General features: G+C 43.8%; 2 protein-coding genes across 27 annotated transcripts in view; one reads left to right on the forward strand and one right to left on the reverse strand.

Moving 5' to 3' along the window:
- Positions 1–18,617, forward strand: part of LOC142160072 (uncharacterized) — a 1,559,230-nt gene that overhangs the window by 1,342,021 nt on the left and 198,592 nt on the right. For 2 of the 20 annotated variants that reach the window (XM_075214967.1, XM_075214971.1), the window contains one exon: positions 1,781–4,565. The exons of the other annotated variants lie outside the window; for them this stretch is intronic. In XM_075214967.1, coding sequence (XP_075071068.1) covers positions 1,781–2,949 — 1,169 coding nt within the window. In that variant the 3' untranslated portion in view covers positions 2,950–4,565. Of the gene's footprint in view, positions 1–1,780; positions 4,566–18,617 lie in introns of those variants that run through there. 20 annotated transcript variants of the gene reach the window in all.
- Positions 1–18,617, reverse strand: part of LOC142160107 (uncharacterized) — a 208,708-nt gene that overhangs the window by 31,758 nt on the left and 158,333 nt on the right. The gene's annotated exons all lie outside the window — the stretch shown is intronic.

An 18,617-nucleotide genomic window follows, 5' to 3' on the forward strand; every position in this document is an offset into this window, starting at 1 on the left:
AGGCTGAAGAAGAACTGCTTGGTGAGAATGTATATTGTTTATTGTATCTTGTTGATATTGCAGTGAAGCTATTATTCATTTTCCTTAAAGTGAAACCAGGTTGGTTATGGGTAAGGAACAGGTTCCAGTATACAGGTGAGGGGGCTGTAGCTACATTCATTTTCCCTATCCTTTCTCTACAGGAAGCATGGAACAGCTGGAGACCCTGTGACATCACAAAATAGTGGAAAGGGTTAGTTTCAGGAGGGACTGAGTGATATCTTAGTTTGGGAGGTGAGAGGGCCAATTTTTATACATTGTCTTCCACAGGACTGCCTGAGACGTTCTGTCTGGGAACCCGCAGGGGAGCCACTGTGGAATGACAGCTCAACTCCACTTCCCCTCCAACCCCCTAGTCCAGCACTCACCAATGTTTAAGAGGGAGAGACCCAGGGGTTTGCTCAGGGAGGGGAAAACACTGGAAATTTTACCCTATACATAAGGAGCCACACCAGGGGGGAAGTTGTTGTGCATTCTGAGGATTGGTGACTGGAAGCTGCAGGGTCGCAGGTTTTGAGTTGCCGTTCTCTACCAGTGAACTACATCTGCAGATCCATGGGGCTTCAAGTCAGGACAGCCAGGTGACTGTAACTCTTTATGCTAGTGGGGTAAGGGACAGATGATGTGGTAACCCTGTCTGGTATTTATTCATTGTGTGTATATAATATTCTAGTGTTGTTTTTATTACACTAAATGTACTGTTTTATTTTTCTAACTGCATTTGCCTGATTGACTATAGAAATCTTAGAAGGTACTGGGTAGGCGTCCCTGGCATAGTAAGGCACCCGTGGTTAGTTGGCCAGCTAGTGTGAGTGTGTAGAATTGGGCCAGATAAACCAGGTATCTTCAGTGTATATTAACATTTCAATTCTAAATCAAAATATCAGGTGATTCCCCTCACTAAGATCACACCACCCATCACAACACACAGCTCACAAGAACTCCACCATCTAGCACAACTGCAACCACACACCCATCATTGCTCTGTATCTTTCGTCTGCTATTGTCCATCTGTGTCATGCTCCATTCTCCTACTCTTCCTGATGTCCCCTCTGCTCTGTGCCGTCATCATTTGATGTTATTTTCTTCTTTGCTAAAGCAGTAGCTTTGTCCTGCTCTCCTTCCCTCTCGGTGCTTGTGCACACCAAAGCAGCAGGCTAGACTAGTAGCATGGCTGGCCGCGGGGGTACGGTAACTGATGTTGACCAGAGGGACGTATATAAGTTGCTTCACTATTTTCTTTTGATACGTATGTGTCCACCTGGAGAACTTTCAGTAGTTTAGATGCATGTTTGGGGCTTGCTGTTGATTTATCTCAAGTCTACTCTGCGTCCAAGGCTCCAGTGTTTGTGTGGGATGACAGTGTCTAGATGGGCATTGTGGTTAGTTTGGCTAATTAGGCTTCCTGTCCTATGGTGCTGGCTGGGCCAAATGTATATGTGGGAAATGTTACTCACTTAAATAGATATTTTGGGTGAAGTTTTCTGATGTGCAATCTGCATGTCATTGTGGCTGGGTCTATGTAATGTGCTTGGTAATGTGGTTGTGTTATATTTTATCTCAATGTTTTACTCATTTGAACTGTTTCTACATTTATAATTGTAATGAAGTGTTAGTAGGTTGCAAATTAATATAAAACAACTAAACAACTTGAACACACTATTAAAATTGTAATGAATTAAAATTAGCTCCTCAGTGTTAAAAAAAAGTTGTCAATTTACATACATTTAATTTTCAACAGGTGGACGCAAATGCAAGAATTCTTCGGAGGGATGTCACATTTTGTCTCCAGATTTTAAAGTAGAAGATAACAACATTGCACAAGATTCTCCAGACCAAAACTCTACTACCCTAAATATACATCCAGTACTTCACAGTACAGTTCTATCACCTGCTCCCTCTATTCATGAGGAATTTTCTTATAACTCAGATATTGTTAAACATAAGACAGGTTATATAAGTGATACAATCGTTCCTTATTCTGAATGTGGTGAAAGTTTTATACCTCAGGCAGTCTTTGTTAGACATCAGAGAATTCACACAGGTAAGAAACAATTATCATGTTCTGAGTGTGGGAAATGTTTTAGCCATAAATCATATCTTATTAGACATCAGAGAGTTCACACAAGTGAGAAACCATTTTCATGCTCTGAGTGTGGGAAATACTTTACACAAAAATCACATCTTGTTAAACATCAAAGAACTCACACAGGTGAGAAACCATTTCTTTGTTCTGAGTGTGGGAAATGTTATACACATGAATCAGGTCTTTTTGAACATCTAAGATATCACACGGGTGAGAAACCATTTCAATGCTCTGAGTGTGGGAAACGTTTTACACAAAAATCGCAACTTAGTAGGCATCAAAGAAGGCACACAGGAGAGCAACCTTTTCCATGTTCTGAGTGTGGGAAATGCTTTGCTTATAAATCAAATCTTGTTGAACATCAGAGAACGCACACAGGTGAGCAACCATATCCCTGTTCTGAGTGTGAGAAATGTTTTAAACATAAGTCACATCTTGTTAAACATCAGAGAATGCACACAGGTGAGAAACCATATCCCTGTTCTGAGTGTGAGAAATGTTTTAAACATAAATCACATCTTGTTAACCATCAGAGAATTCACACCGGTGAGAAACCATTCCCATGTTCTGAGTGTGGGAAATGTTTTGCACAGAAATCGAATCTTGTTGATCATCAGAGAATTCACACAGGTGAGACGCCATTTTCCTGTTCGGAGTGTAGTAAATGTTTTACACACAAATCAGGTCTTGTCGCCCATCAGAGAATTCACACTGTTGAGAAGTCATTTGCATGTTCTGAGTGTGGGAAAGAGTTTGCACAGAAAACAACTCTTATTACACATCAGAGAATTCACACTGGAAAAAATACAATTTCTGTGAGCTGATAGACATAACTTTCGGTTGCAGAAATACTCCAAATATTGTAAAAAAATTATAAGAATAGGCATCAATTCACTGGAAGGGATCGCTCATGTGTGGAACCTATTGCAATTTCTTATTCTATATCAGCATCTATCTCCACAGTAGTAACAGACCACATTGTTGTTATATAGGGTCCTAATATATATAATCCCGGCAATGGGCTGGCGATATAATGTGGGAACTTGGACTCTTACATTATTTTACTTGTACTCTGTAAATAAAGGTCTGTGATGGTTCATATAATTAGTCCTGTAATCTGTTACTGTCTCACTGGGAGTCATTTATGAAGCTACAATAATGTGGTTTCACAATGCTAACGCAATGTAGTGATACTATGTGGCTATTTTTGTAATTATGCTCCCACTTATACAGGTACATGCGTTTATTTATGGGTTAATATACTTCTACAGGATGAGCAGTGTGGATCAGGGCATGCCTTGTTCAGGGTGGTCTCCCTCATGTACCTTGTATTGCACCCACATGTGACAACAAGATTTTGTCTTGCAGGGGAAGATGTATAAATGAGCTTCAAATGATTCCTTTACGAGGACCCTTCTGGTTTATAGGGTAGATGCAGCTGAAAACAGACTACAATTGTGCACATGCTTAGAGGGGACAGCAGTCAGGACCTAGCGGAGTCTTTACTCTTTCCACCATGTGCAGTTACATCTCAGCTTCCAACAGCAGAACATGGGTGTACACTTCTGTATGTGCTGGCCCAGTAAAGAGCAGTATTTGTGTATAAATACTCTGTGGGGCTGTATTTATTAAGTTTGGTAAAGGATCTCCAGTGGATCCAGCAAGTATCTGGTTGGGTTTTCCTGATGAAAGCATGGGATGTTTTCCAAATTCCTATTTTAAAAGTTAAGATCATTCACACTCCGCTATGGGTTACATCACACAGATACATATCTCTCAGAATTTGCAGCTATTTAAGCTTTTATTACAACAGTGATTCCCTAACTGTAAGATTACACTTCAAAAATAACACCTTAGCACACTGTGGAGTCAGTCATTTGTTGGGCTGAACCAATACCAACGAGAATACAGCTTTATTCATTAGAAACCAGTGACATCCCTGAGGTCCTGCTTGAATTGGTCGGCTCCATTCTATAGAATACCCCCACAATGGCTGACAGCAATATGTATTGGTGTCAATGTGCTTTAATTGATGTGACGGTGGAATATGTGTAACACTTTAAATATTATTCCCAGGGCTGTAACTAGGATGGATGAGAGGGCAACCGCCAGGGCACAAATATGATGGAGGAGGGGTGTGCAAGATTATGAACAGTTTAGGTTCATTTGGTTAAAATTGAGCAATATGGGCCGGCAGTTTATCATCTTGCACCAGACACTAAAATTTTAAGTTGTGGCTTTGATTATTCCTACAGTTGCTGCTTTTTCCTATGTTTATTATGCCTCCTCATATATTGTCCATGGTAGATTTCAAAATAATGTTTTAGGTTCAGTTTGATTTTATTTTGTATATATAAGTTTTATTCTTTATATGATGAATAAGTAGAGGAAATAACACTACAGTACATGTCATGTACGTGTATGGTCTGTACACAAATAAGGTAATAAAATCTATATTTACCAACCAAAGTGTCTTATTGTTTTTCTTAAGATAATTTAAAGAAGGAAATATTACAACAATAGAAATTGAGGAAAAAATTATCTGATGAGGGTATAGCCAGTATACAGTATGGATGGGGAGAGAGTGTGTAGTGGCCTCCCATGTAAATTATGTCAGTTGTAATATATGACCTATTATTTTACTATTTCCTTTAGTGGTCCCGTAACAGGGTCCTATATTGTGTTCCCCAATCATTTTTTTAACCCTCCTTACTTATCACATGCACCTGCTCCTCTTGTCCTTATAAGACTGGGAGAATTGCAAACTTGGAGGTAACTGTCACTCCCCCACCACACCACACACAATGCGGAAGGGGCGACAAATTAATTTATTCAATAACAATATCAGGGTAAAAGCTAAGTTAACTTTTCCTGTGAGCTTAGCATGGATTTCATTTCCGGGAGAGCGTGCATGAGGCACACTTGGGTGATAGTTATGACTAATGGGAAAGATAGGAGCAAGTTGGGTTTGACCTTTATTGCATGACCTTGTACTCCTGTTTCACCACATTACTTTTTGTATTATGCTGTAGAAGAGTTAACATTTACAGGTCCACACACGAAACAGAAACCAATATGGATGCTTGCGATATATAGTACTTGTCATCTTGGTTAAAGGCAGTGGTGGTCTCTGGTGGCTGGGAATGAAATTGTCAGAGCCAGTTCTTAACACTGAGGTTAATTAAACATAAAACATAGAGTTTAGAAAAGAAAGGTGTACAAACGCACAGGCTAATAGTATATATAGGTTTCAGAAACTTGTATTGCCTCTTTTTATTATACACCGATCAGCCACCTGCCTAATATTCTGTAGGTCCCCTTGTGCCACCAAAAGAGCTCTGACCCGTCGAGGTATGGACTCCACAAGACCTCTGAAGGTGTCCTGTGGTATCTGGCTCCAAGACATTAGCAGCAGATCCTTTAAGTCCTGTAAGTTGCAAGGCCATGTTTTTCTAGCACATTATGTGATGGGTTAACTCTTATAACTAAGTTCTCTACTTTCACAACGGACCAAAACAAAGACACCATTTCATCCGCCCAGTGAGACAGAATTTATTACATATTATAATTAACTTATTTTTGTAACATTGTATAGACAGTGTAATTACTTATGTATATGTGTGACCTGATGCCATTGTTCAAATAGTATAAAATTCAGTCTGACTTTCTATGTCCAGAGATTTTAGTATTGAAATCTCAAGTTGACACGTTGGATGTGCTGCATATTTCAATTTTAAACTATTGGTTTATGTGACTGGATCACTGATAAATAACTTCTGGTATAAATTTATTTAAAGATAATAGCGCAGGGCGCATATTTATATAATTGCACATGCACTTATTTGTGATATTGTATATATTTTGAGATAGGACATCGTTATTTCTGAGACCAGGGTAGAAAATTTGTTTTTCTGTTTTAACCTTTCTAAAGCAAATGCCTTATTTCTGATGTGTATATCTGATACAATGAGCCTTTGTGGATGGAGGTCTTTTGTGTATTGGGCTGTGTTTTGTATGGAAGTGTCATTGTTTAGGGTTTGTAAGGTTGCTAGTGGAAACCTCCAATTAGGCATATGGGGAGGGAGACTGATAGCAGGAAATGCCTGTTCTGGCCAAAGGCCCAGCAGGGGGTCGTTACTGTGTGGCCTTTTGTCAGAGTGTTCAAACCTTTCTGAACATTGAGAACAGCATGTGATGCATGGCATCACAGCGTCTCTAAAATTTTCTAGATAAGTGTAAATATTGTTGGCTTTGCAATGCATGTAAATCCATGTTTGTGTAAACACATTGCATCCTGATTCTATAAATAGCCTGTGTCTAAACTGTATAAAAGGCACTGGCTTGTATTGAAAACTTGTTCTTCTTGTTTCATCTGACCAGATCACCTAGTACCTTTAACTAGTATGAGAGCAAATAAACATCTTGCTTCAAAGACCTGCTTGGAAACATCTTCAATATTGCTGTATTCCTGTGACCTGCAGATTAAACCCTAAATCTAATCCGTTCTCCGGCTGTTTCTGAGGTTGAACCCAGCTTTTCCGGTACCACTGCTCTGCCTGCTACCCTGCAGCACTGGTCAGTGTGATAGGCCAGGGGTATCCATCCACAGCATCCCTGATCCATAGTAAGAAGTCAGGAGTACCAGACCAGGTACATCAGCAACGGGGTACGCTAGCAGCGTCAGTTACCCAGAAGAAACCCGGTTCTGGATGCCGGTTAAGGCATCCCAGCAACAACAGACAGGCTGGCATAGGCGGTCCATCCTGTCACAGTTTATTAATAAATGTATTTATTTTCGCTTTAAGCAACTGGATCAGACAATCTATTTTTTCCACTTTATTACTACCCAGCTAGAAAACATGTCCACACATACAAGATTATTCTGCAAATTTCAACATTTTGGCATTTGAATGAAGTTAATTTATATTACCTGGAATAGGCCCTCTACAAGACGGATATGTAATGGTTATACAGATATGGCTTTACCTGGATTCTTCCTCAGGCAAATAAAACATGAACCAGCCTTTGTTACCTACATGAGAAGAGAAACCAGGTGCACACCGGTAGGCCTCAACAAGTCCACACCTTTCATCCTTGACTAAATGGGTCAGAGCAGGGGCTGTTTCTGCCAGTGCTGGTAGGTAAGCCTTTGGGGCCACTGGTCTATATTTACCATCTCACCAGATACCATTGGTATCTTGTACACATCCTGACCATTTCCTGGGGATAACAAAACTTTTACATTCTGATTAATTTCTAATCAGTAATTAACTTGACATCAAATTCATGTCCTGTGAAGAAATGTTAGTAATGGTCTTCTTACTACTTCTATTGCAACTTCATCTGCCCTTTTATTACCTAATGCAATTGGATCAGTATTACTTGTGTGAGCTTAACACTTAATCACTGCTGCTTGCAATTACATCTGAATAGCATCTAACAACTTCTTTACATGTTGAAAGTGTACTTTCAGAGTACATACTGCAGATAGAAAGTCTCTAAGTTGTCACAATGCACCGAATACATACCTACTATCTGTGTAGATGTTTCCTCTTTTACCTTGCGCCCACTCGAATGTTCTTGTGAGTGTTACTAACTCAGCTATCTGAGCAGAATCTGGGGGACATAGAGCCCTCACTTCAGCAATACCTTCATATGTTACCACTGTATATCCCCAGTCTCAATTTGCCTATGGTAACTACCATCTGCATAGAAAGTTAGATCATCTTCAGGTAAGGCTGTATCTTTAATGTCAGATCTAGCAGTAAAGGTTTGTTCTAAAAACAGTCAAATAGTCATAACTGGACATTAAATCAGCAAGAATTGTATACCTATCCATACTATTCTCATCATCCTCCACCCTTTGTGCATGCTCATACACACTAGGTAAGAACATAGCAGGATTAAGGGTAGTACACCGACAAACGGTAAGATGATGGGGAGTCATAATAGCTTATACCCAGTTTTGTAAACCTGATAGCAGAGACATGTTGTGTTTGTGCTAAATTCATCAAAGCCAAAACAGCATGTGAATACATAAGGGTTAATTCATGGCTAAGCACTAGATCTTGAGTCTTATCCACCAATAATGCTGCAGCTGCAACTACACTTAAACAGGTTGATAAGGAACAGGCAATTGTGTATAATTGGGTACTATAATAACTCATAAGCCTTTGATGGTCACCATGTAGCTGTGTTAAAACTCTAGCTGCACATCCCTAGAAGGGTGCGCACTTGTGATTTATTTAGTGGCAAGTGCATATCTAGAATAACTTGCACTCAGATGTCTCAGTCCTTGGTCAAGGAATCGCCAAAATACTTAGTCTGGCAACGTTGCAATTTATCTCTGGATTCCTTGTGGCTAGTTTGATTCAGAAATGTTAACATTAAACTGGTATCTGCAAGGAGTGTAATGAAGCAGAACACAAAAGTAAGTTATTAACATATTGGATCAATACAGAACCACATTGCAGTATAAAAGCCTCTGAATAATAAAATTGATGTGTCAGGAACCCCTCCAGCCAGTACAACAAAACCCGGAATCTGCTCCGAAATTCTGGTGTTCACTGGAGCCCCTAGTGGTGGGGACAGACTTGGCTGCAGACAGACAGAGGGTCGTGAGATGTGTACTGACTGGGGAGAACCCAGGGATATTGTGAAATAGCATACAGCGGTGGTGAAGTCCAGGCAAAAAGGTCAGGGCTGGCGGCAAACAACAAATCCAGGAAACAGGCAGAGATCGAGGTCACAGGCAATACAGCAGAGTCCAGTACACGGTCCAAGGTCATACACAGCAAGATCAATCCAAAGGCAGAGAAGGGGAACAGAGCAGGAAGCAGGTAAGTATGCACAGAGCAGGAACTATAACCAGCAGTGAGGCCCAGTCCTCACTGCCTTAAATACTATGATGGACAAATCAGAAAGGAGGAGGACAGGGCTGACAATGAGCCTCAGGAGGCTGCTAATTAATTACTAGCTGGGAACTAGCATAGGTAATAACATAACCAGGAAGCATGTATACAAATATAAGTGAACCAGATTAAATCATATAGGAGCTCCCCCTGGTGTTGGAGGATGTCACTACACCCTCCTGCATCTATGCAACAAGGATAATCCCAAAGAATAAAACCAGAGCATAGAAATAGAGCACGTGCCCGGCTGCTAGATCACGCCAGGATGTGGCGTACCACCGCGGCTCGTGACATGATGCTTCAACATCTGTCGTTTCTGAAGTGTCTTAACTCGGTAAATTGGTGGACAGATTGCTGTCACTCACACAATGGTAGGCTGCTATTCACAGATTTGTGTGTTCTGGAAGATGGTTGAGGGTTGTAGATTTACACTGTCTGCTTGTTGAGCGTCTGTATATTTAGGATGGGGCAGAAGGAGCCATCCGGTTTAGGGACCAGAAACAGGTTGGAGTAAAACCCCCTGCCTCTTTCCCGCTGTGGGACCAGCTCAATGACCCCGAAGGATAGAAGTTTCTGGATGGCTTCCTGAAGTGCCCTGCACTGACCCAGGTCGATAACATAACCTCGTGTGACAATACCCCGCCCCCAAGCATCTGAGGTTGATGCCCGCTACCAGTCCAGGAAGTGTAATAAACAAGCCCCCACTGCAGTATCCTGGATTGGGATCTCGTCATATCCTAGTCTTGTCCCCTGGCCTGTGGGATCCACGTCTAGCAGAACCCGGGCCCCTCTGGTGTGCTCCTCTAGTAGTGGAGGACTGTCCTCTGGCGGAAGCTCCTCGCACCCTGCCGAAGGAACGAAAGCGTGTCTGATGGGTAAAGAGGTACTCTTGCCCCCTGTAACCACTTGAATAAGATGCTCTAATTCAGACACAAACAGTATGATACTGTCAAACGTCAAAGCCTCTAAGGTTCTCTTAGAGTCAGCATCTACCTCCCAGGAGCATAGCCATAGTGTGCGGCGGACCGCTATGATGAGACCCGAGAACCTGGAGTTCTCCACATCCATACATGCCTGATCCACATAATTAGAGGCCTCCTGAATGTGTTCTGCAAATGTCAGAAGCTCAGTTTTAGGCACGTTTTTCTGGAGACCCTTAGCTAATTGCTCTGCCCACAGCTATATGGCCTTATTAACTCAGGCTGTGGACATATTTGATCTAAACAGGCTACCTGCCGCCATATAAGCAGATTGGAAGATAGTCACATTTTACTAATTACTCTGGTGGGAGTGGGTAGAGAGATTTAAATCTGCCCGGCATCTGAAACTGTTTATTTGGCCTCTGCCAAGCTTTAGATACCATGTCCACCAGTTGAGGGAAAGGGGGAAAACAAACAAGCTCCTTTTTAGGACTCTTAAAAATAGAGAAAGCGGAAGGGTCCCCAGGCTCAGGTTCTGCAAAACCTAATGAGTGTCTAATCCATAGGATAGGATTATCCACATTATGTGCAGAAGAAGAAGGGTCATCTGAGTTCTGCGCATCATCTCCCTCTGATTCTAGAGCTAAATCGCCATCTTCATCTGAAGAATGGTTAGAATCCATGGTTAGTACCTGAAAAGAGTCAGGAATTAAGCACTTACTCCTGTGGGAGGCGGTAAGCAAACATGTTAACCCCTGGGCTGATTCAGGTAGGAATACTGCCAAACCTGCCTTAGTCCAGGAAGCTCCTCCAGCCACAGGCAGGGACTGCGAGGACTGTGTGTGATGCAGTAAAAGAAGCAGAGGGATCACCTACCTACGTGGACTGTGAGTTCGGCTATGGATAATGCCAGTGACCTGGCCCAGGCCGGCTCCTCCAGAACAGTCGACACCTGATTGGGCGCATGCTGATCACGGCCCTCCGCCTCGCACGCTGCACACAGGGCATCCAGGTCAGACTTTGCACATGTATAGTGCTGCACAGATGTTCCAGCAGGTCCCATACCCTTGGAAGTCCCTTTGTCAACTGGTGTCGCACACACACTCTCTATGTGCCAACAGTTAATCCTGGCTAACAGACACCAGCACCCTGAGACCCAGTACTCTAATTGGCTCTAACATAAACACAGAAGAGAGTAGGTTATAACCTGCAGATTATTTCAATGGCCGCCTCCGTGAGCAGCATGACAGCATACTTGTATAGTAGCTGTTGGCTGCCCTCTCAATGGATGTGTTGCAGTTGACTGTATACTGCAGCTCCGGGCAGCGTATTGCCTTCTATGGATAGAAATCGTCTGCCTGTCCCTGTTGGCAGCCTAACAGCTCGATGCACAGGAGGTGAAGGAGCCAGTAAGTCAGGCGGGTTGGGAGTAGACTCTCTCTACTGCGACGTTAAGTGCTTATTCTTTGTCTTGTTTGCTACTAGAGGAAGAGTGCACAGGGGTGCACCTAACCAAACTACCGGCAATAGTGTGAGGGGTGAGTGGAGCTAACTGGCTGCTCACCCCTATGCAGGGACCAAGAGTGGATGGAGCCTGCCGGCTCCCCACAGTCTAAGTCTGGTCCCTGCGCTGACACCTGCAAAGGGAAAGAACAATAAACAGTGAAAATCTATCTAAACTTACAGTATGGGCAGGAGCCCATACAAACATGTCTTATCTATATCGTAGGCACTTACTAAAAACTGAGTTTCCTGTCAGAGAGGAGGGGTATAGTAGGGGAAGAGTGTGGATTAAACAAGTGTGGTAAGTACCTAAACCCCTAGTCCTACCTACTATACCCCAATGTCTCGCAGTGTCCCCCAACGATATTAAAATGATATATTATAAATAGAGATGCTACAATATATGGATTTACTTCTACAAGTGATAATGTGTTTGTGATTAACACTCCTTCACATGGTACTATATCCCCCCCCATGCCATCACTGTGTCCCCATATGTACTGACCCTGCGCCCATCACAATGCAATAACTGCCCCACAATGAATGTGCTCACTAACATGCCATCACTGTCACTGCCCACCACCGTGCCATCACCGACAATGTAGCTGCAACCATGCCAGCATGTAACGCCATATGACATCACTGTACAGCCATATGACATCACTGTGCCCTCTCACAACAGTCGTTGATACTGTACCCAACACCTTCTTACCCCCCTCCCCATATGCCATCACTGACCCTTCTCACCACTACACCATTACTGTGGTGGGATGAGGGTACAGGCATACCTAATACAATTTAAGCCTGCCTCGGACCCCCTTCATCAGTTAGGGGTGCATTGTTCACTCCCCCGGATTCCCATAAAGGGAATTCTGCATTCCGTCCTGGTGCTGCTTCTCCCTGAGGGGGCACTTGCATATATTGTGATTTGGTGTTACTGTGCCTTGTAATATAGCTTGTAGACTGTATGTAGCTCTATGTTTTTAAGAATAGCCGCCTCCCCCTTTCCCAGCTAGCTGGCCTTGTTTTTTTTCTGGAACTAGTTTACTTTATTTTCCTGTGTATTAGTTTAGACTCCTTTCCAGCCAGCCCACTGAATGTGTAGCTGAGGGAGAGAAGACCACTGTATGTCAGCGCTATAATCAGATATGTAGCACCAGAATAGCTGTTGTCAGGGTGTACAAAGATGGCTGCTGGGTGTCTGAAGATGGCTGCCAGCACATTGCTTTCCTTTGTCATGGACCAAGATGTGGAAAGGGGAATGTCTGGCCGGCCTATAAAGACCAGGAAGTGAGGGAGCCCACTCAGCTAGACATAAGAGGTGAAGGTCCAGCATTCACTTCAATGGGAATTGCCTTTCTTGCTGCAGTCCAATGTAAATGACAAGTATTGCAACTAGATTAATGTAATTTATCAATTTATTATAGCTACAATGTTACTTACTGAAGTATTATCAGCTGGAGGACAAACTGCAAACAGCCAATCAGAAGTAGTTAGATAATGCTTCCGATAGTCCAGAGATATGCCTCCAACTTAGTGTATATGCATCCATGTCTAATTACCACGCCCACATCCTGCCTCTTCAGTCTTAATTATAATTGTAAAATTCATCAATATCTGTACTTCGTTAAAATCTTTTTTATTTTTTTATTATGCATGAGCAGCGTGTTGTACTAAATACATCCTAAAGGTCAGTATTCTCTTTATATCTAGATACATTTTTTTATCTTTCATCCTCTATGCGTATTTGTACAATAATTGAGCACTGTATGTTTTTCTCAAGCTGAACAATTAATGCAGAATCGACTGTACACTGTATTCTCATTGGTGTTGGTTCAGCCCAACAAATGGCTGTCTCCACTGTGTGCTAAGCTGTTCTTATTAAGCGACAACTTACAGTAAGTGAATCCCTGCTTAATGCTGAGATAATGGGATTTTTATACTCATGATAAATCCTTTTCTCTGATTCCATCTGGGGGACACTGCTACCATGGGGTTGTAGTGGGGAGTGAGGGAGCTGGCACTTAACTAGTTAACTTGTGACCTGCTGACAGATCCCCTCCCATCTGGAACCCCCCTGTAGCTCCTCCGTTTAATTCTAAAGCCCCAAGGGGAGAAAAACAACCAAAGACCAAACAGCAGAAGAGCATAAGAGAGTAAACGCAGTGTCCCCCAGATGGAATCAGAGAAAAGGATTTATCGATTGTATAAAAATCAATTTTCTCTTTAATCCCTCTGGGGGACACTGCTACCATGGGGACTTACAAAAGCAGCCCCCCTAAGAGAGGGACTGTTTTGACTGCCCGGCATGTAAAACACTACAGCCAAAGCAAGCGTCAAAAGATGCTTACACATTGAACTGGTAAAATGTAGTAAATGTGTGTAACGAGGAGCAGGTGGCCGTTCGGCATAGCTGATCCACCGAGACTCGATTTTGCGCGGCCCAAGAAGCACCCACTGACCGGGTAGAATGGGCAGTAATGCGACTGGGCACAGATCGGTTTGCACTGATGTAAGCATACTTAATAGTTGAAATAAGCCATCTGGAAATGCTCTACTTAGAAGCAGGTCATCCCCGTTTATGGGGATAATATAGTACAAACAGAGAATCTGAACGTCTAATGCGTGCAGTCCGATGAACATATATGTGTAATGCTGTGACAGCATCCAACAGCTTTGTCTGGTTATCTCCGGAAGGAGTAGAAGGTTCTTGAAAAACTGGAAGTACAATTTCCTGTTTTAAGTGGAACCCCGAAACAACCTTAGGTTGAAAGGATGGAACAGTCCGCTCTATCATCATGGAAAACCAGATATGGTTCCCTGCATGAAAGAGTCCCAAGTTCTGATACTCTACGAGCTGAGGCGATTGCCAGCAGAAAAACCACCTTCCACGTTAAGAATTTCAGATCCGTTGACTGTAAAGGCTCAAAAGGAGGAGTCTTAAGCATTGAAAGTACCAAATTAAGATCCCATGGAGCAGTGGGTGTTACGTAGGGGAGCTGAATGTGCAACATCCCCTGTAGGAAAGTCTTTATGTCTGGCATGTCCGCCAACCGCAACTGAAAATAGACTGACAAGGCCGACACCTGAACTTTCAAGGAACCCAACCGGAGGCCCATTTAAAGACCATGCTGTAGAAAAGCCATAAGACGAGGAAGATTAAAAGTCGCAGTATGGCGGTCTCTACTCTCACACCAACGGATGTAAATTCACCAAATCCTGTGGTAGATACGAGCAGAAACTGATTTCCTAGCCCGCAAAAAAATTGTTCACCACCTTGGAAGAGAACCCTTTTGACCTCCCGAGCGAGGCCTCAACAGCCATGCTGTTAAAGTCATCCGTGGAAAGCCCTGGTATCGAAACGGTCCATGAAGGAGAAGGTCATCGCGTAGAGGTAACTGAAACCCCTGACCGACTACCATGGACAGAATGTCTGCAAATCAGACCCTCAGCGGCCATCCAGGCGCCACTAGTATTACTGGCAGATCTCCCTGCCTGACCCTCTTGAGAACGCGTGGAAGAACTGGGATTGGGGGAAATAAGTATCCCAACCTGAACTCCCAGCGCATTGTCATGATATCTACATCCACTGCCAGGGGGTCCCTGGCCCTTGAGCACAACCTGGGAACCTGACGGTTGTGTCTTGAGGTCATTAGGTCCAGATTTGGAAGACCCCCACCTGCGAACAAACATTTGGAAGACCTCCGGATGGAGAGACCATTCTCCTGGGGCAAAACTTTGTGTCTGCTTCCCAGTCTAGCACGCCTGGGATGAATACTGCCAAAAGCGAGGGAACAAATAGTTCCACCCATTTCAGAATCTGAGTAGCCACCTGCATTGCCCTGGCACTTTTGGTTCCCCCATTTTTGACGTATGCCACTGCTGTGTAATTGTCGGATTGGAGGCGAACTTGAAATCCCTGAGCCCCCCTCAGTGCAATTAACATAGCCTTCAACTCCAGAATGTTTATTGGAAGCGCAGCTTCTGCTTGTGACCAGAGACCCTGGAGGCGAAGATGAAGGGTCAACGCCCTTCAGCCCTGAAGACTGGCGTCTGTCATGAGGATTATCCAGGACACTGGAGCAAACGACTTGCCGACAATCAAAGGGTACCGAATTCTCCACCAGTGAAGGGACGACGGGGTCTCCTGAGACAAACGGCCTGGCTGGGAGTCCAATCTGAGATGAGATCCCACTGAAACTGTCTGGAGTGGAATCTTCCATAAGGGATAGTCTCAAATATCGAGACCATCTTCCCTAGGAGCTTCATGCACAGGAGCATGGAGGGACTGCATTGAGACAAGATCCATGTCGCAAGATCTGAAAGGTTCGGGCTTTGTCCTCAGGAAGAAACACCTTCTGTTCTCTGGTGTCCATGATGAGACACAAGAATGTCATCCTTTGGCAAGGGATTAACTGGGACTTGTTTAGATTTAAGATCCATCCTTGAGACTCAAACACCCTGATTGCAAGATCCAGATGTTTACGAATGCCGCCTTGAAGAGAAGATCGTCTAGATTGGGAACTATTCTGACCCCCCTGGAACGAAGACAACTGGCCATCAGCGACGTGAAAACTCTTGGTGCTGATGAGAGACCAAATGGGAATGCCCTGAACTGGTAGTGGGAGGCTCCGATCGTGAAACAGAGTAGGGACTGATGTCCTTCCCATATTGGAATGTACAAGTAGGCATCCCAAATATCTATGGACGCCAGGAAATCTTCTGGTTCCAGGCCATTTATTACAGACCGAAGAGTTTCCATGCAAAATCTTTCCACCCGCAGGTGTAAATTTAGGGACTTTAGATTGAGAATTGAGCGGAAAGGAAGCATCCAGTTTTGAGACCAAGAATAGGTTTGAGTAGAATCACTGGCGTCTGTACTTCCGAAACTGCACAAATGACCCCTGCATAAAGAAGTTATGCGACGCAATTTAACATTGCTTGTCTTCTAATGGTAAGGAGGTGGGAAAGAACCGATACGGGGCCTGACCCACTAGCCTGATCATGCAGCCCCTTCTCATAATCCCCTGAATCCACTGATCTGGGGAGAATGGTATCCACTGTTCCCTGAATAACTGCAGAAGCCCTTACACTCCCGCAGCCGCAAGGAGAGGAGGATGCGAGTCAGGCTGCAGGTTTATCCTGCAGCTTGGGAGCAGCACGCCTTCCTGAGGAAGACCTTAATTTTTGCGAATGCCATCTGAAGTCAAAGGATCTTCCCCTGCTCGCCTGACCTCTATTGAACAAGTTCCCACGAAAGGGCAGGTGAAAGGAACTGAACCTGGGTACCCGAGACTTTGGTACATTTACTGGAAGGAACCTGCTTTTCCCCCCCGTCGCTTGAGAAATTATATTATCTAGCTCGGGGACAAACAATGCTGATCCCGAATATGGTAGGACCTCAAGGGAAACGCTTTGACTCTGCATCGGCCTCCCAGGATCTAAGCCAAAGAGTTCATCTTGCTGCCACCGCTGAGCCAGACCCAATGGAAGACATTGAGGATGCATTTTGAGCCACCTCATATAAATAGCCTGATGCCTCTTTAAGGTGAAGCGCCAGGGGGAGCAGTTCGGAATCCTGAAGTGCTGCTGCGAACTAGTCAGCCCAGGACTCCATGGCCCTGGCAACCCATGCCGAGGATAACGTAGGTCTAAATGAAGCTTCTGTAGCTACATAGATGGACTTTAAATATCCTTCCACTTTCCTGTCAGTAGCATCCTGAAGGAAAGCTGACCCCAGACTGGCAATATGTTGTGACACGCCAGGCATGCTACCGGAGTGTCAACCCTTGGTACTTGTTCCCAACGGTTAACATCCTCCAACTGAAGAGGCTACAATGCCATGAATCTTTTAGGAACTACTACTTTGTGGTCCGGTTGAGATCAACCTGCTTCCGCAATTTCCCTTAACTCAGAAGGGGGAAAACAGACCGTGTGTCTTTACATTTTTTTAAAAGACCCTGATCCACAGCGGTAGGCTTATCTATGTCTAAGAGGTCTAAGGTCTTTCTAATTGCTAAGGCCAGATACTCAATGCCTTGATTTCTGTGAGAATCCTCAACATCCGTCACCTGGTGACCGTCTGTCTCGTAATTTCTCCATCCTATTCAGATGATATCTCTGAATCGGATACTGAAAGAAGAGGATGATTGGTTCTCTTACGTTTGGTTCTAGACTGAGAAGATCTCGGAGAGTCTAGAAACCTGTCCCAGTCTATCAATTCCCCTAACCAAAGAGGAGGACCAAGCGGGCTCTCCTACGGGGGCCCTCTGGGAAACAATCGAGGATGAAGGCTAGCGGTTGCTGGGTCTGTCCCGTCATTAACCTGTTGTTGGGAGTATCGCTGAAACTGTAGACCCTCCTGTCGAGGTATAAGGAGAGCTCGCAGACAGCACTGTGGTCTCCGTCTGACGGGTGAGAAGCTGCACCAGAGTGCCCATCAACTGTGCCAGCAATACTGCCCACTCTGGTTCTTCCATTCACAACTAAATACTGCCCTGGGCCCCTGCCTCACAATCTATGCAGATCGCCACTGGGTCTTGCTGTACATTTGGCAGCTTTACTTTGAGCAAGCAAAGTATTTTGCTTTTTGTGCTTTCCCTTTATCAGACATTATAAAAGGAATAACAGTCACAGAATAGAATATACAGAGACAGTTAGCAATTATACAAGACAAGAAACAAGGTTATGAAAGATACTATCAAATCTCTATCAGTCTAAAGATGTGTCTTGGAATATGTTGTATGATACTGTATTGTGTCCCAGCCAACTGTGAGATGCAGCGATTTTCTCTAGAATATGCTGCTATCCAACAATGAATATCAAATATCAATACTGTATTAGTAAATATATATATATATAGTTGTACTTCGCCTTCCTAGACTAGTACCAGTCTGCAGCAGGAGAGGAGTCTTGGTCAGCAGTGAAGCAGAAGCTTGGGGTGTACTGTGAACTTTTCCCTTACAGATCTTAGGAAATACCACTGCACCCTCTTCTGTGGGTTGGGGGGGGGGGGGCTCTCTCAACCAGCTGCAGCTCCGTTTCAGTCGTCTCTCTCTTAGCCCTAATGTGCACCATCGGGTCTGCTGCCGTACATCAACGGTCGATGTAGTTATTTACCTGAATTCCCCCCACAAGAGACAGAAATCCCTCTACGGG

Source organism: Mixophyes fleayi, chromosome 6, assembly GCF_038048845.1.
Source record: "Mixophyes fleayi isolate aMixFle1 chromosome 6, aMixFle1.hap1, whole genome shotgun sequence".
Lineage (NCBI taxonomy): Eukaryota > Metazoa > Chordata > Amphibia > Anura > Limnodynastidae > Mixophyes > Mixophyes fleayi.